This window comes from Cnephaeus nilssonii (genome assembly GCF_951640355.1).
Source record: "Cnephaeus nilssonii genome assembly, chromosome: 3".
NCBI classification, from domain to species: Eukaryota; Metazoa; Chordata; class Mammalia; order Chiroptera; family Vespertilionidae; genus Cnephaeus; species Cnephaeus nilssonii.
This window is the reverse complement of record NC_137074.1, coordinates 8460418-8487236: the sequence shown is the minus strand read 5'-3', so window position 1 is coordinate 8487236 and position 26819 is coordinate 8460418. Positions and strand designations below refer to the sequence as shown.

The 26819-nt window shown below is 49.2% G+C and overlaps 5 protein-coding genes across 5 annotated transcripts in view; 4 read left to right on the top strand and 1 right to left on the bottom strand.

Moving 5' to 3' along the window:
• The window catches only part of TSPEAR (thrombospondin type laminin G domain and EAR repeats), a 116854-nt gene that overhangs the window by 53865 nt on the left and 36170 nt on the right, over window positions 1-26819 (top strand). The window contains exon 2 of the mRNA XM_079767161.1: window positions 5245-5459. Coding sequence (XP_079623287.1) covers window positions 5245-5459 — 215 coding nt within the window. The remainder of the gene's footprint in view (window positions 1-5244; window positions 5460-26819) is intronic.
• Window positions 1033-1872, bottom strand: LOC307097162 (uncharacterized protein; the record flags this gene model as incomplete). Its single annotated transcript, XM_079767163.1, has 2 exons — window positions 1033-1526; window positions 1641-1872. The coding sequence occupies 2 exons, from the start codon at window positions 1870-1872 to the stop codon at window positions 1033-1035; spliced, it is 726 nt and encodes a 241-aa protein (XP_079623289.1).
• On the top strand, window positions 12567-13316 carry LOC307097165 (uncharacterized protein; the record flags this gene model as incomplete). The annotated part of the gene is made up of 1 exon (XM_079767166.1): window positions 12567-13316. The coding sequence occupies one exon, from the start codon at window positions 12567-12569 to the stop codon at window positions 13314-13316; it is 750 nt and encodes a 249-aa protein (XP_079623292.1).
• Window positions 17641-18483, top strand: LOC307097206 (uncharacterized protein; the record flags this gene model as incomplete). Its single annotated transcript, XM_079767237.1, has 2 exons — window positions 17641-17900; window positions 18012-18483. The coding sequence occupies exons 1-2, from the start codon at window positions 17680-17682 to the stop codon at window positions 18481-18483; spliced, it is 693 nt and encodes a 230-aa protein (XP_079623363.1). The 5' UTR covers window positions 17641-17679.
• Window positions 24191-24985, top strand: LOC307097164 (uncharacterized protein; the record flags this gene model as incomplete). Its single annotated transcript, XM_079767165.1, has 1 exon — window positions 24191-24985. One exon carries the CDS (start codon window positions 24191-24193, stop codon window positions 24983-24985), a length of 795 nt encoding a protein of 264 aa, XP_079623291.1.

The following is a 26819-nucleotide window of genomic DNA, read 5'->3' as shown; positions in this document are numbered from 1 at the left end:
TAATTACTTAGGGTGGGAGGACTCTGTTTCTCTTCTAATCCAATCCCTTGCTTCCCTCTTCAACTCCTCAAGTTCTTTCCTGGCTCTGGAGTTGAGTCTGTCTGCTTCCTCGCTGGGAAATACTCCAGCTAAATTCAAGCTCAACCTGAGACATACCTACTTCCTCAAGGACTGGGCCATGCAGCCAACATTCTCCAAGGAGGAATGGATCCTGGAGATCCTAACAGTGGGTCCTGGAGAGACATCAGAAACCACAGCCTAACTTTTTGGGGGCTCTGGGCTCCGTAAGAGATGTCACCAACCCCCATTCCACCCAGGTCCGTGGCTTGCACAGACCCCGTGGTAAATACATCTGTAGAGACATCGCCAAATAAGATCAAGAAAAAGAACTACTAGTATTCAGTGGACAATAGGACAGCAGGGTGAAGGATGAACTCAAGATGGGCCCAAATGGCCCAAGGGCTGTGAGGCCTGCCCCACCCTCTGCCGCCCAGCTGGGAAACCTGGGAGCCACAGGAAACCCACAGGGTCCTGCTGGATGGCAGAGTGCCACGTGCCAAGGGGAAAGCAGACGAGCAGTGACGCTGAGAAATGACAATGAGGACACATGGACATCAGCGCATGCTCAATTCAGGGTGTGTTTATTGGCCAGTTTGCTAAAGTGCATCCAGACAAGGCTCAGGCTCAGAGACTGATGGAGGCTGAGCTGGTCCTCGGGAGGGTGGGAGACATGGAGGGGGCACTGCCTGGAGGACTTCCTAGGAGCCCCTCAAGAGCCATTGCATCGAGTCTGGTCCTTTAGTTCTTCTACTTGTCCCGCTCAGCAGCAGGCTGGACCAGCAGTCACCAGGTCTAAGTGCTGGGGCATTTCAGGATGTGGCATCAGCTTCCCGATGGGGCAGCCTCCTGACATGGGTTGGGACTGGATGGAGGGGCGGCTGGGAGAGCCACAGTCGTGCGGTGGGACCTGAGCCCGGCTGGCCCTGGGGGATGTGCCCGGGCAGCAGCAGGACTTCTGGCGAAGGCAGGGACTCAGCAGGCTGGGCGGGAGCACACAGGGCGGCAGATCAAGGACACGCAGGAGGATGGGCGGTAGCAGCTGGGCCGGCAGGAGGAGGCAGGGCCCCAGCAGGAGGAGACAGGCACGCAGCAGGCAGGCCTGCACACGGGGCGGCAGATGAGGGATACGCAGGAGGAGGACCTGTAGCAGGACGAGGTGCAGGAGGAGGGTCTGTAGCAGGATGAGAGGCAGGAGGAGGGTCTGTAGCAGCTCGAGGGGGCTGGGCAGAGAGTGGCCCTAGAACAGATAGGCCTGCGGCACACCGGTTTGCAGCAGACAGGCACACTGCAGCCCTGCTGGCAGGGGGAGGAGGTGCAGCAGGAGGGCTGGCAGCTAGACTGCTGGCAGCAGGAGGGCGTGCAGGAGCTGGTGCAGGCTGGTTGGCAGGGGCTGGATCCACAGGACGCCTGGCAGCAGGGGCTGGACATGCAGCTCACTGGGGTGCAGATGAGGGTCAAGCACGGGGCTGGAGCACAGCTGCTGGAGACACAGCAGCTGGGGACACAGCAGGAGGGCTGGCAGCAGCTGGGGACACAGCAGCTGGGGGTGCAGCAGGTGGGCTGGCAGCAGCTGGGGACACAGCAGCTGGGGACACAGCAGGAGGGCTGGCAGCAGCTGGGGACACAGCAGGTGGGCTGGCAGCAGCTGGGGACACAGCAGGTGGGGGCACAGCAGGAGGGCTCACAGCAGCTCTCTGGACAGTCGTCCACCTGCCAGGAGGAGTCGGTGCAAGAGTCACAGGACCCGGGCAGGCAGGCACGGCTGCTGTAGCTCAGGTCACTGGAGCAGACGGACAGGGTGGATGCGGCCATGGTGGGCAGTGGGGCTGAAGGAGGATTGAGCGTGTGAGTGAATGTGTGAGATGCTGACGGCCGTCCAGCTTTTATGCCCCTCCCTGGCTGTGTATGTTGTCCCAGCAGCAGGCTCACGCGTCCCTTCCTTGTTGACAGTGAGAGTGGGTCCTGGCGAATAAGCAGCAGATGTTTTCATTTCAGGAGTCATTGCTCAGCTCCCAAAACTCTTTACATTGGCGTGGGGTGTGTTTACCTGTTTATAGTCCTGGGAAGAAATCTTGTCTTGATGTGTTAGCGGGATCACTGGGGGCCAAGTCAGAGCCCAGGTGTGTGGGCGGCTAGACCCTGGTCCCTGGTCGGGGGAGCCCCGAGGTTGCTGCCCTCAGGCGGAACCAGGTCGTGCCTTGTGGTTGGAGGTGTATCTGTTTCTAAACAAAGACAGTGTGAGTCATCACGTGCATGAGATACTGCATCAGTGTCCTGGGGCCCCATAACAAAGCACCGGGGACAGTGGGCCTGGCACAGCAGAAAGTACTTTGTCACCGTCTGGAGGCCAGAAGTTCCAGGTCCTGGTGCTGGCCGCGTTGGTTCTGAGGCTGTGAGGGAGCGCCTGCCCCCGTGTTCTCCACAGCTTCTCATGGTTGCTGGCCATCTTTGGGTTCCTTGGCTTGGAGAAGCATCACCCCGATCTCCGCCTCCATGTTCACAAGGCCTTGTCCTTGTGTGCCCCTCTGTCCAAATTTCCCCTTTTCATAAGGACATCCATCAGTCATATCGGATTAGGACCTCATTTGAACTTGACTGTATCTGCAAAGACCCTATTGCCAAATAAGGTCACATTCGCAGGTCCTGGGGGAGAGGGCGCGGCAACATTTGTGGATGCGACTCAGCCCATCACAAGCACCTGCTCTGAAGCAGGCCCAATGCCAGGGTCAAGGGTGGAAGGAGAGGCTGAGCGGGTCTCCTTTCTCGGGGCTTTGGGTCTGCGGCAGGTGAAGGACAGGGTTTGACAGCACGCACCTGACTTCTGCTTGTCCACAAACGGCTTGAGCTCCTGGGATGATTTTCTTAAAGTTTATTTTATCAGATAATCATAAAAAGAGTACAGAGAATTTACCTATACCCCGTGCCCAGCTTCCTCTGGTGTCGCCATCTTACATAGCCATAGATCAATTACCAAATTTTAGAAACTACACTGGTGTTCACTAAAGGACTGACTGTATTCGAGTCACCAGTTGCCCACAAACGCCCTCCCTCCATCCCCTAACCCCACATGGCACCTGTCAAGTCTCCTTCTCCTGCCTGGGACAATTGTTCCGTTTCCTTGTGCTTTATGACCTAGACACTTCTGAGGAGCATGGGTTGGGTGGATCGTAGAATGTCCCTCAAGTTGGGTTTGTCTGATGTGTTCTCACAATTCGTCTGGGGCTGCTATATTTGGGGGCAGAATCTCACCGAAGGCATGTATCCAGTGAAGCAGGGTGCAGGCTGTCCATGTGTCTTATCTCTAGGAAGGTGACCATCTTCCCCTTTGTAATTAATACATATTGGGGGAGATTTTTTTTAAGACTTTGAAAATATCCGGTTTCTACTGAAACCTCTGCTCAATGGCTTCGTTGTTTGTCGGGGACTGCGTGCAGCCAGCCACTGCAGCGTTCTCATGGTGATTTTCCCCCTCCTCAATCCATCGCCATTTCCTAGCTAAAATTCTCCTCTAAGGAAGAGTGGTCCCTTCTCCTCCATTTGCTTATTTGTTCTGTTATTTATTTCAATATGGACTAAAAGGTACTTATTTTATTGCGTTGGATGGCAATATTATCATTTTCTATTTTTGTTGTTCAAATCATTCCCACTTTGGCCATCGGGGGCGTCTTCATTTGGCTCTTGGACCCCTTTGGCATGCCACCTTCCCTGCCACATTCTGGTGCCAGCTCACCTTGGGTTTCCCCTGTCCCCTCCCTGGAATCAACCACTTCCCCAAGGAGCGCTGGTCCCTTTCAGTGGATGATGGCAGGTAGAGACCAAGGTCTGGAACCAGGTGTGCTCATTGCTGCGAGCGTGTCACTTCTCCCAGGCGCTCCCCGTGGATAGAGCAAGGAGGCACATGTACGTGTACTCACACATGCCTGAACTTGGGAACACATTTAGTCTTCCCCATATGGACCGTGTTAGCTGCAGTGTTTTCTAGTTTAGCTTTCTCAGGCTAGAAGTTCCCTTTTATTGCTGAGAGAGTCTATCAAGAATGATGTTGGATTTCATGAAATGCTTTTTTGTGAGGGATTTTTTTGTGGTTAATCCTCACAGGAGGATATTTTTTCCCATTGATTTTAAAGAGAGTGGAAGGATAAGATTTCCAATCCCCGCATCTGGCTTATAGTACAGACCCTCGGGTCTCAAAGCCCCTCTCTCCAGCATCAATTGCTGCCCACTACTCTCATTGGCGCTGCTGCCTGACTCTGTGCTTCCTGCACAAATGGCTGGAAATGAACCTAAGACGCTCCACGGCCACTTGGGCAACAGCCCTCGTGGCTTTAAGAAAGGGCACTGGTTTGACCCCTAAGGGAAGGTGCCCCTGGGATTTCTGGGTCATCCCATGGGCCATTGTGCTTTGCAGGGACATGTGTCTGCCCGGCTCCTGAAGTCTGGTCCAACGTGACTGCAGTGGGCAGCCACGTGCCTCATGCCCAGTGCAGGGCGACAGATGAAGCTGTCCTCTCTGACTGGTCAACTGTGTCCTCGCCCACATTTACAGAGGAGAGTCCTGAGGAGGGTTTCATGTGGGCAGGGACATAATCCCACCCCCTGGTACACCAGCCTGGGCTGGGCATGGGCAAGATGAGCTGGGATGGCCCACAGGGAACACTGGGAACTAGAAAACGCTGTCCATCATGCCAGCAGGGAATGGTGGAGTCGGCCCCGGTACAGGCAGGAACCGAGCACCCACTCTAGGTGTGTGCATGGGGACAGAGCCAGCCAGTGCCTGTAAACTGCCTGGGACAGAGGAGCCGGGCATGGCTGTGGCTCCTCACTCAGTCTCAGCTGCAGGGACCACTGTTGGGTCCCCATGTCTGGTTGGCGATGTGGCACTGCTGAGGGCACTGGGGATGCCAGGCTTGACCTCTCAGCCCCGATGCCTTATGTGTGTGAGCCTGTCCCCTGTGGGACCATGCACTCCCGGGGGCCAGGGCTGGGGCCCCCTCAACACAGCCAGGTCATGGGGGAGGGGAGGGGAGGTCACCGGCAGGCCCAGGTGGGTGGTTACCTGGGGATAATTATGATACCAGTCCTTGGGGTTCTTGCGAGGATTCTGTACCATGCTGAGACCTGGCCAGCCACACGGATGCCCTGTAAACATCCTGGCATAACCCGCCTGTCATTTCCTTGACACAGATCTGCGCCCCCTGGACATCCTGGCAGAGGCGGTCCCTCCGAATGGCGCTGAGAGCGGCATCAGCGTGACACGGGTTCAAGGAGCGCTGGGACTCCAGCTCTCCAGCCCCCACGCCATGAGCTTCCCTGCTTCGAGGATTTTCGTCAGATGCGATCTCTTCCCTGAAGAATTTTCCATCGTTGTAACCTTGAAAGCTCCCACTCTCCCCCCTAAGGTCAGTGACGCTTCTCATCTGCGTGTTAGGACAGTTGATGTCCTCAGTGCCGCATGCGAAGGGCACGGCTGACTCAGGTTGCAGAGAGGCACCGATCAAGGTCTCCTAGGCCTTTGGGGTCAGGCATGCCGGCCTTGATGGGTCGTGAGGTTGCCATCACTTGGAGTGTGCAGGCAGAGCCTGTGTGGCCTTTTGCTCAGGGTTTGTGCCAGCAGTTCTTGCCATTATAATTTTCCTGGTGTGCTAACCTGTCAAAGGCTAGGCTAGAAATACCGCTTAGAGTTTTGAGTTTAACATCATTTAACAGGAAAAGTACACTATAAACTAACAAAGCGTACCCTTTGGGGGCCTGATTACCTGTCCCTTGCAGTCCAGCCACCCAGACCCATCCCTGCTGGGCCTCCTCCCTGCTGGGCTGGGAGCCCCGGGGAAGGATGTGGCATCTCCCGCCACCGTTCCCTGTGGGTTCCAAGGCAACGCTCTTCCTAGGCGTGTGACAAACCCTTTCTGTTTACAAGTCCGAGTCCTTGCTCTTCCATCACTGTGACCCTCCTTGTGGGTTTTGTCTGTGATTCTGTCTGATCTTTCCTGGGACTTCTGCTCACTAACCTCTCTCCTTTCACTCCATCGAATCTGCTGTCAAACCCAACTGCTGAGTTTTCTATCGCAGTCCTGTAATCTCGATTTTCTTCTTTTTTTATATGAATTCCAGTCCCCAGATAAAGTCTCTGTCTTGCCAGCTACTTTCTTCAATGTGACTCCAATATTTGAAGCAAGAATTCCTTTCTGCGGAGGACTCCAACATGTGGATCCCCCGAGGACTGGCTCTGCTTCGTCTTTTCATTTCCTGTCGTGCCCAGTCCTTTTTGAACAGCCTTATTGAGACACAATAAACATACCACACATGTCACCCCTTTACAGTCACAATTCAGTGATGTTTAGCACATTGAACTGACAGGACCAACCCTCTCACCACAGTGAATTTGGAACATGTTCATCACCCCCAAAACAAGCTCTGCACACTTAGCTCTCACCTGCCCCCCGACAACTAATTTACTTTCTGTACCCATGGGTTTGCCTAGTCTAGACATTTCGTATAAATGGAATCACATAACATAGAGCTTCTTCTATGGAGTATGTGCTCAAGGTTCACCCATATTGCAGCACATGTCAGTACATCATTCCTTTTTATGACCAAATCATATTCATCGGTACAGATACACTACAATTTGTTTATCCATTCACTGGTTGACGGGCACTTGCATTCTTTCTACCCGTTGGCTGTTGTGCGTAATGCTGCTATGAACATTCACGTACATGGTTTTGTATGGACAAATATTTTTATTTTGGGGGCATACATGCCTAGGAGTGTGATTGCTGGCTCATGGTGACTCTATGATTAACTTTGAGGAACAGGCAGACTGTTTTCTGAGGTAGCTGAGCCATCTGACACTCCCACCAGCAGTGATTGGGCGTTGCTGTTTCTCCACATCCTCGTCAACACTTGTTATTATCTGACTTTTGTATTCTAGCCGTCCTCATGAGCCTGAAATGGTATTGCACTGAGGCTTTGATTTGCATTTCCCTGATGAATAATGATGTTGTGTGTTTTTCGTGTGTGTATTTGTGTATCTGTTTTTGGAGAAATGTCTTTTCAAATCCTTCACCCAGTTTTGTTTTTTTTTTAATCCTCATCCAATGATATGTTTTTATTGATTTTGGAAGAGAGAGAGAAAGGAGAGGCATCAATGTGAGAGAGTAGCATCTATAGGTTGCCTCCTGTACTGTGGGATCCAAGACAATGCACTTCCTAGGCGTGTGACAAACCCTTTCTGTTTACAAGTCCAAGTCCTTGCTCTTCCATCACTGTGACTGGGGATTGAACCTGCAACCTAGGTATGTGCTCCAACTGGGAATCAAGCCCACAACCTTTTGGTGAAAGGGATGATGCTCCAACCAGCTGAGCCACCTGGCCAGGGCCCTTTGCCCAGTTTTTAATTGAGTCATTTTAGTTATTTTCCTTTTTTATTCGTGAGTTATATGAATTTATATATTCTAGATAAAGTCACCTATCACATATGATTAGCACGTATTTTCTCCTGTTCTGTTGGTTGTCTTTTTACTTTCTTGGTAGTGCCCTTTGAAGCACAAAACCACCTTTTAATTTTGGTAGAGTCAGATTTATCTTATTTTTCCTTTCTTGCTTATATATTTTAGTGTCATATCTTAGAATCTAGTACCAAATCTGAGGTCATGAAAATTTACCCCAATGCTTTCTTTTAAGAGTTTTATAGCATTAGCTCTTATATTTAGGTCTTTAGCCAATTTCATTCTTTTTGCCTATGGATTTCCAGTTGTCCCAACGCCATTTGTTGAAGAGACTATTCTTTTCCCACTGAATGGTCTTGGCACCTTGTTGAAGTCAGTCAGCCATACATGTGTGGGTTTATTTCTGGACTCTCAATTTTATTTCATTGATAAATCAATATTGTCTGTCCTTATGCCGGCACCACACTGTCTTGATTCCTGTAGCTTTGTGGTAAATTTTGAAATTGGGAAGTGTGAGTCTTCCAAATTTGTTCTTTTTTCAAGATTGTTTTGGCTATTCACTCCTTGTAATTCCATATGAATTGTAAAATCAACTTGTCAACCTTTACTAAGAAGTCAGCTTGGATTCTGAGAAGGACTGCACAGATATGTAGATAGATTGGGGGAGTGTTGCCTTCTTAGCAATATTGTCCTCTGATCCATGAACGTGGGATGTTTCTCACTGATTTTGAACTTCTTTAACATAAAAACAATGCTTTGCAGTTCTCAGAATATTAGTTTTGCAGTTCTTTTGTTCCTGAGTACTTGTTCACTTCATCTAGTTTATATAATTTATTGGTAAGTCATCAAATTGGGTCCAAGTTCTCCCCTCTCCCCTCACCCTGCTCCAATTCCTGCACCTCGTCAGTCCTGTGAAAGGACATGCCCATCTGGTTGATATACTTTCCTTCCTTACACCGAATACTTATTCACATTTTCTTTCCTGATCCTAGTGCAATGTGGCAGGGGCTAAGGAGCAGGGTGCATGCACAGGCCCCCCAGGACTTCTGACATAACCTCCTTTGACCTTTCATGGAAAAAAAGAACCAGAAAAAACCAGGAGTCCAAGTGTGGCATGACCATGGAGCAGCCACCCTGTGCTTCTGGCTGAGGCCCCGCTGCCCTGTGCTTGCCTGGGGGCCTAGTGCTGCTGGAACCCACTCCCACACCTGCCCTTTCCTCCTTGGCACCCCGGGGCCCTCCCTCCTGGTGTGGGGTCCTGGGGGTGGTGAACACAGTGTTTCCTTCACTGCCAGCTGCTGCTTATCAAAGGCACACTATGGCTGTCCCTGTGGGCACCACCCGAAAGTCCCTCAGGAGAAACCCCCATGAGAGCGTGGTTGATGCACACTCAGGCAGCCATCCCTCATTCACCTCAGCTCCACCCAAGCTACTCTCCGCCATTGACCCAGCACAGCAGGGGACCTGCAGGGCACACATCTCCTCTCATAGGCCCCTTTGCTCCAGGAACCCCTACCTGTTAGAGGTCTTCTCAGAGCTATGTTGTGGTCTGAGGTGCTGCTTACCAGGCCTTCTTTCCTCTGCATTCGCTCACAGGAGGCAGCTGAGTCATGGCCCACTCGGCTCCCTTCACCTGCTTGGCTCCTCCCACCTGCTCAGCTCCTCCTTACTCGCTCTTGGACATGCCTGCAATAAATCCCTGGCAGAGCTATCCTGTTGGCACCTGCTACGTAGAGAACACAAACTGACGAGTGAACCATTACTCTTATAAAGACACGGCCCAGCCAGTGTGGCTCAGGGGTTGAGTGCCAATCTATGTACCAGGAGGTCATGGTTCGATTCCCGGTCAAAGCACATGCCCAGGTAGCAGGGTTGCGGGCTTGATCCCCAATGGGGGGTGTGCAGGAGGCAGCCAATCAATGATTCTTTCTCATCATTGATGTTTCTATCTCTCTCTCTCTCCCTTTCCTGTCCTCTCTGAAATCAATAAAAAATACATTTAAAAAAAAAGAAAAGAAAAGAAAAGAAAAGAAAGAGAGGGAGGGAGAAAGAAACATGACCAGTTTAGCTATGACCCAATAGTAGATCAATATTCTTAAACATGATACGTGAAAAATTCACACCAACTTCTTGTTGCCTTTAAATTACTCCAATCTGTTCTGAGAAGATTCTTGCAAAAATTTCTCCTCCGTTTGCACGTAGCTCAGTTTAAAAACATAACGTCTTGCCCAGCTGGCGTGGCTCAGTGGTTGAGTATCGACCTATGAACCAGGAAGTCATGGTTTGATTCTGCCTTTTATTTCTCTGTCTTGCCCGATTGCTGTGGCTAGAACTTCCAGGACAATGTTGAATGGAAGTGGTGATAGTGGGCGTCCTTGTCTTGTTCCTAATCTTAGAGGAAAGGCTTTTAGCTTTTCACCACTGTGTATTATATTAGCTGTGGGTTTGTCATATACGGCCTTTATTATGCTGAGATACGTTCCTCTTATACCCACTCCGTTGAGAGTTTTTGTCAGAAAAGGGTATTGAATTGTGTCAAATGCTTTTTCTACATCTATTGAGATGATTATATGGTTTTTATCCTTTATTTTTGAATGTGATGTATTGCAGTAATTGATTTATGGGTTTTAAGACATTCTGAATCCTTGGGATGAATCCCACTTGGTCATAGTATATAAGTCTTTTAATGTATTGTTGTATCTCACTTGCTAATATTTTGTTGAGAATAGAATAACCATTCTTCTTAAGTGCATGAAAAACAGGTACCAATATAGACCACATTTACTAAGATAGACCACACTGTGGGCTGTAAAACATGTCTCAACAAATGTAAAAGAATTTAAATTATACAGTGCATGGTCTCTCATCACAATGTAATTAAATTAGAACCTCAGTATTAAAAAGATTCTGTGAAGCCCCCCAAATATTCAAAAATAAAACAGACTTGTAAAGAGCATGTAGATCAAAGAAGAATGAAAGGGAAAATTAGAAAATATTTGAACTATACAAAAATTAAACATGTGTCAAAATGTATTGGATGCTGCTAAAGCAATACTGGGGGGGGGGGGGGGCGGGCGGTTTAGAGTACTGAATGTCCTTTTCAGAAAACAAGAAAGTTCAGCCCTAGCCAGTTTGGCTCTGTGGTTAGAGTGTCAACTCGTGGACTGAAGGGTCACAGGTTCGATTCTGGTCAAGGGTACATACCTCAGTTGCTCCGGGAGGGGTGCTTGGAGGAGGCAACAAATTGACGTTTCTCTCTCACATCGATGTTTCTCTCTGTGTGTCTCTCCCCATCCTTACACTCTCTCCAAAAATCATTGGGGGAAAAATATCCTCAGGTGAGGATTAACAAAACAAAAATAAAACTACTTACAATAATAAAAAAAAAAGAAAACAAAAAGGTTCTTAAATAAATGACCTTACCTTCTACTTTAAGAAACTAGGATGCAAATAAAGCTCAGAGCAGAAAGACAATACCAAGATCAGTGAGGAAAGCAATGAAATGGGAAAAAAATAAATGGGGCCAGGAAGGGGGGGCAGGGAGAGGCGGGATACCCAATGCTGTTTCCTTGAAAAGATAAAAAACATTGACAAATCTTTATCCACACTGACCAGCAAAACAAAGAGAGAAGACACTAGTCCCCAATATCATGTGACATCATTAGAGATCCTACAGACACTGAAAGTATAATAAGGGAACATTATGGACAACTTTATGTACATAAATTTGACAACCTAAATGAAATGGACAATTTCCGTGACAGAAACAAACTGCCAAACCCAATCAAAGAGGACATATATAACCAGAGTAGCTCTATATCTATTGAAGAAATTGAATGTGTAGTTAAAGACCTTCGCACAACCCAGCTCTCCTTCGACAGATGAATGGTTAAGCAACCATAGAGCATCATCCTCAATGGAAAGGACCAAATCTGGGATCGGCAGCTTGCATGGATTGCAAGGGAATGGTGCTGTATGAAAAAGTCCCTCTGGAAAAGTGACACGGTGTGTGACTCCATTTATATACGTTCTCGGCATAGCTGAGAATAGAGATGGAGAAGTGATAGGTGGTTGTCAGGGATTAGGGGTGAGAGTACGGGTGAGTGTGGTCTAAAGGGGTGGATGTGGGAGCCTTATGGTGATGGTACAACACTATGTCTGATGGTGGGGGTGGTTATATGATCTTCAAGTGTGAAAATACTGCATAGAAACACACACACACACACACACGTGCATGTACATCTGGTGAAATCTGTATAAGACGGGTGGATTTTCAATCTCCTGGCTGTGATTTGTACTAAGGTTAGGCAGGATGCTACCAGAGGGAAACAGGGTAAGGGTAAGGTCAGGGCCCCTCCCCCAGTGCACAGCAGACAGACGTGCAAGCAGGACTGAGAAAGATGCTGTCCTGGCTCCCTTCCCAATTCCCAGGACTGCCCGTTGGCCCTTTGACCACTCCAGCCCAACGTCCACACCACCCACTCCTCGCCTACGTGTGGGTGTGAAAGTGAGCGAACCAAGCAGGACCCGGCGGAGTCAGGGTCCAGAACCCCGAGGGTCTCACCACCCAGGCCCTCTGCTCCTGCCCGGCACGTGGCCTCCCCACCGCGGAGACCGGCCACCCCCGAGGTCCTCTCCGGGAGCACGAGGAACAGGTCTCTCTAACAATCTGTGGGACCCAACACAACCACAAGCAGCCCTGCCAGGGACCGCCTCCACCATCTGCCAGAGAGAATCAGGGCCACCCACTGCCCCGGCTCATCGAGACCTGCAGGAGGAACCATTGGACCGCAGCAGGGCCCGAGCACCAGCTTCCCTGAGGGCCAAATGGGGGTCAGGCTTCCATCAAGGTCCCCACGGGCATCTGACTCATCTAATGAGGCTTCCGGGCCCTGCACTGACCCAACAAGGAAAGGGGGCATGTGAGCCTTTTGTGGGGACAACAAAGGCCAGGGACCAGATATAAAAGCGCTGGAGTCCCAGGACACCTTACACACACTCATAGGCACTCACACACCCGTTCACTCCTCCCAGCTCACCTCCAGCCCCTGCCCCACCATGGCCACATCTGCCCTGTCCGTCTGCTCCAGCAACCTGAGCTACGACAGCCGCACCTGCCTGCCCGGGTCCTGTGATTCTTGCACGGACTCCTCCTGGCAGGTGGACGACTGTCCAGAGAGCTGCTGTGAGCCCTCCTGCTGCGCCCCCAGCTGCTGCCAACCCTCCTGCTGCACCCCCAGCTGCTGTGTCCCCAGCTGCTGTGTCCCCAGCTGCTGTGTCCCCACCTGCTGCCAGTCTACCTGTTGCACCCCAACCCCCTCCCTGACCCTCATTTGTACCCCAATGAGTTGTGTGTCCAGCCCCTGTTGCCAGGTGACCTGTGGACCCAGCCCCTGCCAATCAGCCTGCACCAGCTCCTGCACACCTTCATGCTGCCAGCAGTCTAGCTGCCAGCCCTCCTGCTGCACCTCCTCCCCCTGCCAGCAGGCCTGCTGTGTGCCCGTCTGCTGCACACCCGTCTGCTGTAAGCCAGTCTGTTGGAGGCCTGTCTGCTGCAAACCTGTCTGCTGCACACCCATCTGCTGCAAGCCTGTGTGTTCTGGGGCCACCCCCTGCCCAGCCCCTTCGAGCTGCTGCAGACCCTCCTCCTGCGTGTACCTCATCTGCCGCCCCGTGTGCAGGCCTGCCTGCTGCGTGTCCGCCTCCTCCTGCTGTGGCCCCGCCTCCTCCTGCCAGCCCAGCTGCTGCCGCCCGTCCTCCTCCATGTCCCTGCTCTGCCGCCCCGTGTGCTCCCGCCCGGCCTGCTGAGTCCCACCTCGGCCCAGGCATCCGGTTGCTGAGCAAACATGTCTCCCAGTACCAGCCTGGCTCAGTTTCCACTTTGTGACTGTGGTCCTCCCAGCCACCCCTCAATCTGGTCCTGAGCAGTGCCAAGTGGCTGCCCCCACTCAGGACAGGGTCCCTCAGTCTCCACTAACCTGATCTGACCTCTGTTCTCAGGACCCCTGGACCTCAGTGCTCCCTCGGCTTTTCCCTCCTACCAGGTGTCTCCACCTGCCTCAGGGCCACTTGTCCTTCCCTCCTAGTTTCTCTGCTGAGTCACTTGACCTCTACTCTCTGCTTTTCAGCACCTCCTTGGGCACCGCAATAAACTCACCTCATCACCTGATGGCTTCCTTCATCTGATTTCATGGGGAGGGGTGCGGACATGTGGTTTTCACCAGACATTGGTCCCCTCCAGCCTGGGCTTCCTCAGGCTGGTCTCCTGCAGAAAGTCCTGGTCTAAGGAGTGTCAGGCCCAGGGGCCATTCCACCCACTGTCCCATCAGAAACACCTGGGCTCCTCTCAGCACAGACTGTGGGCCTGGGGCCTCCCCTGTGGTCCACCCACAGGGCTGCACTGTTAGCAGAGACCTGAGGGAGGGAGGGTGGGCGGGGCTGCTCCAACCCTGATAGAGTCAGAGGGACTGGATGACCTTCCTGCCAGGGCCTCACCAAACCATTAGCCAAATCATGCAGCCATGGTATTCAGATGGTGGACTTGAAGGTCACAGACCAGGGCCCCCTGAGAGAGGGGAACACACAAAGTGAGCCTTACAATTGGCCCCACTCACCCCCATGAGAGCATTTCCAGGCTCTTGTGCAAAACCCAAGCGCTCCATGCACCCCTGAGTCAGAGGCGGCCCTGGGCGATCGGGGGAGCCCCAGGCAGCTAGTGTTTATGGCCAGAGTGCCAGAGAGGGGAGATCTGCCCTGAGTAACTCTTGGTCCTCAGAGGGTCTCCCTCAAGTGTCAGCGAAGTAATGATCAGCAGCCCCATGTGAGTCTGGGATTGGGGAAATCCACAAAATTAGAGCGCTATTCCCAGAAATCAAACATGCCCAAAGTAGCGCCTATTCCTACCTGCCCGTCGGAACTTGGTCCTGATTCTCAGGACATCGGGGAGACCACTCAGAGGGCATTGCCTCAGTTGTGGGTAAAATTAGCCCCAGTGGTTCAGTCCTACCAGACAAAGCTGATAGCAAACTTTAAAGAACGAGTCAATGGACACAGACAACAGGGTGGTGGGGGCATGAATGGGAGGTGGGGGGTAATGGGGGAATAAGGACACATATGTAATACCTTAATCAATAAAGAAATTAGAAAAAGAATGAGTTATTTCCCAGGAACTTCACCATATCTTAGAACCGTGGTCGGCAAACTGTGGCTCACGAGCCACATGCGGCTCTTTGGCCCCTTGAATGTGCCTCTTCCACAAAATACCACGGCCTGGGCGAGTCTATTTTGAAGAAGTGGCGTTAGAAGAAGTTTAAGTTTAAAAAAATTGGCTCTCAAAAGCAATTTCAATCGTTATACTGTTGATATTTGGCTCTGTTGACTGATGAGTTTGCCAACCACTGTCCTAGAACAAAAGTCAAGAGTATTCATTTGGCCCTGGCTGGTTTGGCTCAGTGGATAGAGTATTGGCCTGGGGACTGAAGGATCCCAGGTTCAATTCCAGTCACGGGCACATGCCTGGGTTGCAGGCTCCATCCCCAGTAGGAGAGTGCCGATCAATGATTCTCTCTCATCATTGATGTTTCTATCTCTCTCTTCCTCTCCCTTCATCTCTGAAATCAATAAAAATATATTTTAAAAGAAAGAATCTCACTTTTTTTTTTAAAAAAGAGTATTTATTTGAACACAAAATATCCAGCACTCAACAACTTGTTATTTTCTGTGTATTTGTTTTGTAAAATACAGTAGTTATCCTAATGGATGTGAGGTGGTATCTTGTAGTTTTGATTTGCTTTTCTCCAATGATCAGTGATGTTGAGCATCTTTTCATGGGCTTATTGGCCATCTGTGTATCTTCTTTGGAGAAAGGTCTATTCAAGTCGTTTGCCCATTTTTTGGATTTTGTTTGTTTGTTTGTTATTCCTTTTTAGAAGTTCTCTATACATTCTATATACTGTATTTATCCCTTATCAGATACATGCTTTTCAAATGTTTTTCTCATTTCCTTGGGTTACCTTTTTCTCTGTTGATACTGTCTTTTGATGCAAAAACATTTAAGATTTTCACAAAGTCCAATTTGTGTTTTTTTCTTATGTTGTCCATGCCTTTGGTGTCAAATCCAGTAAATCACTGCCAAATGCAATGCTGTGAAGCTTTTGTCCTGTTTTCTTCTGAGAGTTTTAGAGCTTTAGGCCTTGCATATTGGTATCAGTTTACCCAGCAGCATTTGTTGAAAAGACTGTCTTTTCTCCATTGAATGGACTTGGTGCCCTTGACAAAAATGATTTGACCTGTTGTGTGAGGGTGTATTTCAGGACTTTGTATACTATTCCACTCATTGTGTGTGTGTGTGTGTGTGTGTGTGTGTGTGTGTGTGTATTTAGACATATGTCATTTTCTTCCATTACTAGTTTGTTGAGTATTTTTGTCATGGAAGGGTGTTGAATTTTGTAAAATGTGGGTTATTTGTGCATCAATTGAGACATATATGTATTTTCCCCTCATTCTATTAATGTTGTATATTACACTGATCAACTATCATAGGTAACACCTTCCTTGTATTTCAGCAATAGATCTCTCTTGATCAAGGTGTATAAATCCCTTAATCTGCTCCTGAATTTTATTTGTTAGTATTTGTTGAGGAAATTTACATCAACGTTCATAAGGGAAGTTGACCTGTAGCTTTCTTTTCTTGTAGTGTCTTTGTCTGGCTCTGGTATCAGAGTAATACTGGCCTCAGAGAATGAGTTATGGAGAGTTCCCTCTGAGGTTTGCAGTAACCTAGGAATAAACAAAAAATCCTTAACTTGATATAAGGCATCTATGAAAATGTCACAGCCAACACCACATTCCATTGAAAAGACAACACTTTCCCTGAGACTAGGAACAAGACACAGATGTCCTCTCCCACAACACCTCTTCAGCATCATACTGAGCGTCTGACCCAGCACAAGGGACAGAAGTAAAAGGCATGCATATTGGAAATATAGAAATGAAATTGGCTCTATTCACAGAGGACATGATTGTCCACATAGAAAACCCCAAGAATCTACAAAAGGTCTCTGGAAATATAAGATTTTGGCAAGGTTGAAGAATGCAAACTTAAAATAGTAAAAATTAATTGTAGTTCTATACAGGGGTCAGCAAAAGTAGATTTATAGTTATGAGTACATGAAACAACTTATTATTTGTTTATTGATAATTGTATTGTTTATTTTTATTACTTATCTCATTATTATTGTTGTTATTTTGTATCCATACCTCTGATTTATATTTTAGGTAATGATGGCTGGTAATTTAACCTACTTTTGCCCACCTCCATATAATATTAATAAACAATTGAATTTCAAACTTTTTGTTAAATAAAAGTATAATATACACAAAATGAAAAAAGAAAACTAGCGTAAATCTAACAAAATGTGAACTATAAAAACGCTGATGAAATAAATCAAGGAAGACATGAATAAATGGAGAATTAGACCATCTTCATGGGTGGAGACATTGTGATGTCAGTTGCCTTCACACTGATCTGTAGATTCAAGGCAATCCCAATAAAAATTGCAGTAGGATGTTGTTTTGTTATCAATAAGCTGAATCTGAAAGTATTTGGAAAGGCAAAGGAGCTCAAATAGCCAAAGCTATGGTCATTCTGGCTGTTTGAGACCCTTGTCCGTCTACCTTCCCCTTTACTGCGCTCCTCTGTGGCTGGTGCCCCCTCCTCAGCCGCCTGGGTGTGGGGTGTCCTGCAGCGATGAGCAGCAGTGTCCCCATTTCAGCCCCGCTGCCCTGTCTCTGACTCTGGGATTCACACCATCCCTGGCAACGTCAGGAGAACAGCTGGGCAGGGGAGCACGGCGGGGCAGGTGGGGCGGCCAGGGCTCCACCACTCCAGATGTTTCCGGCGTGTTTGCTTAGGACACACACACAGGGCAGGGGTCAACCCACTCTTCAACAATGACAGACATTTACAAGCAGCAGACTCTTTCCTGGAAATAAACCAGAAGAAATAAGGGCTGCCAGGACTCAGCTCAAAATATCAACAAGGAAAGGAGGCGTGGGGAGCCTCCTGCTTGGAAAACAAACACCAGGAGGGTATAAAAGCCAACAGCCCTGGGCACCTTACACACTCACTCACTCACACACTCACACCCTCCTCCAGCCCCACTGCCCCACCATGGCCGCATCCACCCTGTCCGTCTGCTCCAATGACATGAGCTATGGCAGCCGTGCCTGCCTGCCCGGGTCCTATGACTCTTGTACAGACTCCTCCTGGCAGGTGGACGACTGTCCAGAGAGCTGCTGTGAGCCCTCCTGCTGCGCCCCCACCTGCTGTGTCCCCAGCTGCTGCCAGCCTTCCTGCTGCACCCCCAGCTGCTGTGTCCCCACCTGCTGCCAGTCTACCTGTTGCACTCCCAGCTGTTGTACCCTGACCCCCTGCCTGACCCTTGTCTGTGCCCCAGTGAGCTGCATGTCCAGCCCCTGCTGCCAGGTGACCTGTGGATCCAGCCCCTGCCAGTCAACCTGCACCAGCTCCTGCACCAGCTCCTGCACGCCCTCATGCTGCCAGCAGTCTAGCTGCCAGCCCTCCTGCTGCACCTCCTCCCCCTGCCAGCAGGCCTGCTGTGTGCCCGTCTGCTGCACACCCGTCTGCTGTAAGCCAGTCTGTTGGAGGCCTGTCTGTTGCAAACCTGTCTGCTGCACACCCATCTGCTGCAAGCCTGTGTGTTCTGGGGCCACCCCCTGCCCAGCCCCTTCGAGCTGCTGCAGACCCTCCTCCTGCATGTCCCTCATCTGCCGCCCCGTGTGCAGGCCTGCCTGCTGCGTGTCCGCCTCCTCCTGCTGTGGCCCCGCCTCCTCCTGCTGTGGCCCCGCCTCCTCCTGCTGTGGCCCCGCCTCCTCCTGCCAGCCCAGCTGCTGCCGCCCGTCCTCCTGCATGTCCCTGCTCTGCCGCCCCGTGTGCTCCCGCCCAGCCTGCTGAGTCCCCACCTCGGCCCAGACATCCTGTTGCTGAGCAGGCATGTCCCCCAGTGCCTGCCAGGCTCAGGTCTCACCCTGTGACTGTGGTCCTCCCAGCCATTCCTCCGTCTGGTCCTGACCTGTGTTAGATGGCTGCCGCCACTCAGGATGGGGTCCCTCAGTTTCCACTAACCTGACCTGACCTCTGCTCTCCGGACCCCTGGACCTCACTGCTCCCTCGGCTTTTGCCTCCTACACGATGCCTCCACCTGCCCCTGGACACCTGTCCTTGCCTCCTAGTTTCTCTGTTGAGTCACTTGACCTCTACTCTCAGCTTGTCAGCACCTCCTCAGGTACCCCAATAAACTCACCTCATCACCTGATGGATTCCTTCACTTGATTTCATGGGGGAATGGTAGGGACATGTGGTTTTCACCAGACATTGATCCCCTCCAACCACAGATATTTCTAGAAATGAGTGGCTGAGAGATCCCAAAGGGCAGTGTCCTATCTCCTCCTGGTGGGGCACCAGGAGGGATCTCTCTCTGGCCCGGAGGTCAGTGCCTGCTGGGCCTGAGCCTGGGCTTCCTCAGGCTGGTCTCCTGCAGAAAGTCCTGGTCTAAGGAGTGTCAGGCCCAGGGGCCATTCCACCCACTGTCCCATCAGAAACCCCTGGGCTCCTTGCAGCACAGACTGTGGGCTTGGGGCCTCCCCTGTGGTCCACCCACAGGGCTGCACTGTTAGCAGAGACCTGAGGGAGGGAGGGTGGGAGGGGCTGCTCCAACCCTGATAGAGTCAGAGGGACTGGATGACCTTCCCGCCAGGGCCTCACCAAACCATTAGCCAAATCATGCAGCCATGGTATTCAGATGGTGGACTTGAAGGTCACAGACCAGGGCCCCCTGAGAGAGGGAACACACAAAGTGAGCCTCACAATTGGCTCCACTCACTGCCATGAGAGCATTTCCAGGCTCTTGTGCAAAACCCAAGCGCTCTATGCACCCCTGAGGCGGCCCTGGGAGTTGGGGGAGCCCCAGGCAGCTAGTGTTTATGGCCAGAGTGCCAGAGTGGGGAGATCTGCCCTGAGTAACTCTTGGTCCTCAGAGGGTCTCCCTCAAGTGTCAGCGAAGTAATGATCAGCAACCCCATGTGAGTCTGGGATTGGGGAAATCCACAAAATTAGAGGGCTAATTCCAGAAATCAAACATGCCCAAAGTAGTGCCTATACCAGTGATGGGCAACCTTTTGAGCTTGGTGTGTCAAACTTCGCCAAAAAACTGAGCATAACTCGGGTAGTGTGTCACTTTGAGGAAAAAACATTATTTCGCGATATTTATAGTTTAAATAACATAAATGTATAATTGTTATATATAATTGTATTTAATAAACCAAAAACTAAATATTTAACTTACCTGCTTAGTGACTTCTTTGTTCATCCGTCAGTCGGTTTCTTTTGTTGGTCTTGATATTATTTAGCTTGTGTGGGGTGCCGTGAACTAAGATAAGTGAGGGGGAGGGGGAATTCTTTAACTAACCTGCCTATTAGTGACTTTTTTGTTGTTGAATTTCATTGGCTAAATCTTCAATTGAAGGTTGGTATTTTGTACACTTCAGACCCAAGCAAGCGCTACTAACTTCATCTGTCAATCTGTTTCTTTTGTTGGTTTTGATATTATTTAACGCTGAGAATAAGGCCTCACAAAAGTATGTAGAGGGAAAAATTGTGAGTAAAGCCATCGCTATATTTTTCAGGGTGCTAAAAGTGTCTGGTAGTCGGTTCCAGGCACTCCAAATTTCCTGTTCGTAGTGGCACTCCTCTTGATTCTCCAAGCGGCACCTTTCCAGATTCTCAAGCTTTGACCTCAAGTCGAAAACACCTGAGCCCAGATACTGTCTTGAAATTCTGCAAGTTGCATCTCCAAATCATCAATTTGCATCCATTGGAAACCATTTAATTCCAAACTACTGTAAACTACTACATCAGGATACTTAATTATTTTCTTGGTCTGTTCTAGACTTCTAAACTGACTAAATCTATCACTAAACTGGTCAAGTAACGAGTCTAAAACATGCTGGTACTTCATATGCAAGAGTTCCATTTCATTTTGTACAGCTGCACTGGCCTTCTCAAAATACTTTGTTACTCGAGGAAAATACTTATAAGTTTTAGTTTCTACATCTCGCTTGAAAATTTTAACTTTACTTTCAAAAGCTTTTATGTATCCAAACATAACGTCAGTACTTTTGCCAAAACCTTGTAACTTTAAGTTCAGTTCATTAATATGAACAGAGAGATCTGTAAAAAACATCAGGGTGTTGACCCACTTATCATCATTAAGCTGAGGAAAGTTTCCCAGATCCTTATCATCAAGAAATACCTTAATTTCTTCAAAGGACTCCACAAAGCGCTCAAGAACTTTGCCTCGGCTCAGCCATCTTACATTATTGTACATTAGCAGTCCACTGTAGGTGGAATCAACCTCCAGTAAAAGTGCCGAAAATTCTCGCTTGTGAAGGGGGCAAGCAGCTATTAAATTAACTATTTTTGTAACAACTGACATTAAGTCCTTTAAGTCGGTGAATCCTGCCTTGGCACATAAAGCCTCCTGATGGATAATACAATGAAAAGGCACAATCGGATGTCCAATAGCTTCTGTAAACAATTTGACAAATCCGACTTTTCTCCCCACCATATTTGGTGCCCCATCTGTCGTCACTGACACAACTTTAGAGATATCAATGCTTAGGTCACGAAATGTTTGTATAACAACCTTACATATTTCGCTTCCTGATTTACTTGTTGACACTGATACTAACTTTATCAACTCTTCTCTCATTGTGAGACCATCAGAATATCGACCAATAATGGCCAACTGAGCATGTGATGTGACATCAGTAGTTTCATCAAGAGAGATCGAAAAATATTTACATTTCCTTATGTCTCTCTTTAATTGATGTTGTACGTTTGTGTTCAGTCTCATTATTCGGTCTTTTATGATATTTCTACTGAGTGGTAACTCAGATATTCTCTTAATAATTGCATCTTTATTCTGCATATCATGAAATAGAACTGGTGCACATCTTAGGAGAGTTTCTTTAATAAATTCTCCCTCACTGAGCGCTTTTCCATGCTGAGCTATAGAGTGAGCAATGCTCAAACTTGCACATGTTAAATTTGTAGAGCCTTTCATAAATTTAAGGATGGAATTAGATTGGCTCTTATAAAGGTGTAGCTGCCTGGAAATGTATTCCTTCCTTTCATCCTCACTTTTTTCCAAGAGCTGGGAATGATTAGTTTCAAAATGTCTATTTATATTCCACATTCTGCTTACTACTGTTTCAGTACATAGAACGCAAAATGATCTGCCATTTTTTTCTATAAAGCCATACATCTCGGTCCATGTCTCTTGAAAGGGTTGGCCACTGCTACTACCACTCCCTTTACTTAACCTTAGTTTTTTATTTTTTGGGTTGTCCATCAGGGGGGCAGTGACAGAAGATAGAATTATAGATAGCTTGTTAGGCCTGCAGGCAATTAGGGGTTAACTAGCCTAACTAACCACAAAATGGTGCATATAACTGTCTTTTAGGAAAGGGCAGGGTTAATAAGCAGAAATAGGGGTTAATAAGGATGCACGACAGTAATAGTGGTGAAATGGAGTCTGCACTATGGAGCAAGATGGTGTTCCTTATGTGAATTAAAATGGCTGCCACTATTTCTAATGGCGGGAAATGGCACCCATAGCATGCCACAAACCCTCGCCTCTCCCAGCCTCCCCCTCACTTATCTCAGTAATGATGGATTAGAAATCCATGACACCCCAGAACAGTAGATAATGGTTGCTGTGGTTAACTGTTATTTGGTTACTGGTAATGGCAGGGCCCCCAGAGATGCGTCCCCTGCTGCGTTCTGCTGCTCCCTGCTCTGCCGGCGGAAGTGAGAGCAAAGATCCCGGCTTAACCTGAAGTCCCAGAACTAGACGCTCTGTGCCGGACTTCTGTTGTTTTGGCCTACAGACCTCCGGCACAGAATGTCTAATAGGGGAGGATGAAACACTTGCGACTAGAGTCTTGGAGTTAACTCCAAGACTCTAGTCGCAAGTGTTTCATCCTCAGGAGCAGCAAATGTTTCATCCTCGGCATGCGGCTGCGTGTCATCAGAAATGGCTACGCGTGTCAGTGCTGACACGCGTGTCATAGGTTCGCCATCACTGGCCTATACCCACCGGCCAGTCGGAACATGGTCCTGATTCTCAGGACATCAGGGAGACCACTCAGAGGGCATTGCCTCAGTTGTGGGTACAATTAGCTCCAGTGGTTCAGTCCTACCTGACAAAGCTGATATGCAAACTTTAAAGAATGAGCCATTCCCATGAATTTTTAGGATTTTCTACATTTAACATGATAGCACCTGTGAACACAGATAATTTTTACTTCCTTCCCATTTAGATGCCTTTTATTTCTTTCACTGTCAATCTGCTTTCCCAGAGGTTCCAGTACTATGGAGAACAGAGGTGGCCAAAGTGGGCGTCCTTATCTTGTTCCTGATCTTAGAGAGAAAGCTTCCAGTCTTTCCAAATTGAGTATGATGTTTGCTGTAGGTTTTTCATACATATTCATGTATTTTTTCACATATATTTATATGTATGCTGCTTCCTTCCATTCCTAGTTCGTTGAGTATCATGAAAGGGTGTTGAATTTTGTCAAATGAGGGTGTTGGGTTTTTTTTCATCAGTTGAGACCAATGTGTATTTTCCCCTTCATTCTGTTAATGTTGTGTATTACGCTAATCAACTATCATATGTAGCACCATCCTTGCATTTCAGAAATAGATCTCTCTTGACAGAGGTGTAAAAATTTCTTAATCTGCTGCTGAATTTTATTTGTTAGTAATTTGTTGAGGGATTTTACATCAATGTTCATAAGGGATGTTGACCTGTAGCTTTCTTTTCTTGTAGTGTCTTTGGCTCTGGTATCAGAGTAATACTGGCCTCAGAGAATGAGTTAGGGAGAGTTCCCTCTGAGGTTTGCAGTGACCTAGGAATGAACAAAAAATCCTTAACTTGACATAAGGCATCTACGAAAATGTCACAGAAAACACCACATTCCATAGAAAAGACAACACTTTTCCCTGAGACTAGGAACAAGACACAGATGTCCTCTCCCACCACACCTATTCAGCATCATACTGAGGGTCTGACCCAGCACAAGGGACAGAAGTAAAAGGCATGCATATTGTAAATGCAGAAATAAAATTCTCTATTCACAAAGGTCATGATTGTCCACATAGAAAACCCCCAGAATCTATAAAAGTTCTCCCTATAACGTTAATAAAAAATTGGATTTCAAACTTTTTGTTTAAAAGTATGACTTACACAAAATGAAAAAAGAAAACTAGCGGAAATCTAACATAAGGTATACTATAAAAATGGTGATGAAATAAATCAAGGAAGACATGAATAAATGGAGAATTCGACCATCTTCATGGGTGGAGACATTGTGATGTCAGTTGCCTTTCCTGGAAATAAACCAGAAGAAATAAGGGCTGCCAGGACTCAGCTCAAAATATCAACAAGGAAAGGAGGCGTGGGGAGCCTCCTGCTTGGAAAACAAATAGCAGGAGGGTATAAAAGCCAACAGCCCTGGGCACCTTATACACTCACTCACTCACTCACTCACACACTCACTCACTCACACACTCACACCCTCCTCCAGCCCCACTGCCCACCATGGCCGCATCCACCCTGTCCGTCTGCTCCAATGACATGAGCTATGGCAGCCGTGCCTGCCTGCCCGGGTCCTGTGACTCTTGCACGGACTCTTCCTGGCAGGTGGACGACTGTCCAGAGAGCTGCTGTGAGCCCTCCTGCTGCGCCCCCACCTGCTGCACCCCCAGCTGCTGCCAGCCCTCCTGCTGCGCCCCCAGCTGCTGTGTCCCCAACTGCTGCCAGTCTACCTGTTGCACTCCCAGCTGTTGTACCCTGACCCCCTGCCTGACCCTTGTCTGTGCCCCAGTGAGCTGCATGTCTAGCCCCTGCTGCCAGGTGACCTGTGGATCCAGCCCCTGCCAGTCAACCTGCACCAGCTCCTGCACCAGCTCCTGCACGCCCTCATGCTGCCAGCAGTCTAGCTGCCAGCCCTCCTGCTGCACCTCCTCCCCCTGCCAGCAGGCCTGCTGTGTGCCCGTCTGCTGCACACCCGTCTGCTGTAAGCCAGTCTGTTGGAAGCCTGTCTGTTGCAAACCTGTCTGCTGCACACCCATCTGCTGCAAGCCTGTGTGTTCTGGGGCCACCCCCTGCCCAGCCCCTTCGAGCTGCTGCAGACCCTCCTCCTGCTTGTCCCTCATCTGCCGCCCCGTGTGCAGGCCTGCCTGCTGTGTGCCCGCCTCCTCCTGCTGTGGCCCCGCCTCCTCCTGCCAGCCCAGCTGCTGCCGCCCGTCCTCCTGCATGTCCCTGCTCTGCCGCCCCGTGTGCTCCCGCCCAGCCTGCTGCATCCCCACCTCGGCCCAGGCATCCTGTTGCTGAGCAAACATGTCCCCCAGTGCCAGCCAGGCTCAGGTCTCACCCTGTGACTGTGGTCCTCCCAGCCATTCCTCCGTCTGGTCCTGAGCTGTGTTAGATGGCTGCCGCCACTCAGGACGGGGTCCCTCAGTTTCCACTAACCTCACCTGACCTCTGCTCTCAGGACCCCTGGATCTCACTGCTCCCTCGGTTTTTGCCTCCTACACGATGCCTCCACCTGCCCCTGGACACCTGTCCTTGCCTCCTAGTTTCTCTGTTGAGTCACTTGACCCCTACTCTCAGCTTGTCAGTACCTCCTTGGGCACCCCAATAAACTCACCTCATCACCTGATGGCTTCCTTCATCTGATTTCCTGGGGAGGGGTGCGGACATGTGGTTTTCACCAGACATTGGTCCCCTCCAGCCTGGGCTTCCTCAGGCTGGTCTCCTGCAGAAAGTCCTGGTCTAAGGAGTGTCAGGCCCAGGGGCCATTCCACCCACTGTCCCATCAGAAACACCTGGGCTCCTGGCAGCACAGACTGTGGGCCTGGGGCCTCCCCTGTGGTCCACCCACAGGGCTGCACTGTTAGCAGAGACCTGAGGGAGGGAGGGTGGGAGGGGCTGCTCCAACCCTGATAGAGTCAGAGGGACTGGATGACCTTCCCGCCAGGGCCTCACCAAACCATTAGCCAAATCATGCAGCCATGGTATTCAGATGGTGGACTTGAAGGTCACAGACCAGGGCCCCCTGAGAGAGGGGAACACACAAAGTGAGCCTCACAATTGGCCCCACTCATCGCCATGAGAGCATTTCCAGGCTCTTTTGCAAAACCCAAGCGCTCCATGCACCCCTGAGTCAGAGGCGGCCCTGGGCGATCGGGGAGCCCCAGGCAGCTAGTGTTTATGGCCAGAGTGCCAGAGAGGGGAGATCTGCCCTGAGTAACTCTTGGTCCTCAAAGGGTCTCCCTCAAGTGGCAGTGAAGTAATGATCACCAACCCCATGTGAGTCTGGGATTGGGGAAATCCACAAAATTAGGGGGCTAATCCCAGAAACCAAACATGCCCCAAGGAGCGCCTATTCCCACCTGCCAGTCGGAACTTGGTCCTGATTCTCGGGACATCGGGGAGACCACTCAGAGGGCATTGCCTCAGTTGTGGGTACAATTAGCCCCAGTGTTTCAGTCCTACCTGACAAAGCTGATAGCAAACTTTAAAGAATGAGCCATTCCCAAGAATTTTTAGGATTTTCTACATTTAACATGATAGCACCTGTGAACACAGATAATTTTTACTTCTTTCCCATTTAGATGCCTTTTATTTCTTTCACTGTCAATCTGCTTTCCCAGAGGTTCCAGTACTATGGAGAACAGAGGTGGCCAAAGTGGGCTTCCTTATCTTGTTCCTGATCTTAGAGGAAAAGCTTCCAGTCTTTCAAAATTGAGTATGATGTTTGCTGTAGGTTTTTCATACACATTCATGTCTTTATTCACATATATTTAAATGTATGCTGTTTCCTGCCAGTCCTAGCTTGTTGAGTATTTTTATCATGAAAGGGTGTTGAATTTTGTCATTGTGGGTGGCGGTAGGTGCATCAATTGAGACAGTCATGTATTTTCCCCTCATTCTATTAATGTTGTATATTACACTGACCAACTATCATATGTAGCACCTTCCTTGCATTTCAGCAATAGATCTCTCTTGGCCTAGATGTGTAAATCTCTTAATCTGCTCCTGAATTTTATTTGTTAGTATTTGTTGAGGGAATTTACATCAATGTCCATAAGGGATGTTGACCTGTAGCTTTCTTTTCTTGTAGTTTCTTTGTCTTGCTCTGGTATCAGAGTATGAGTTAGGGAGA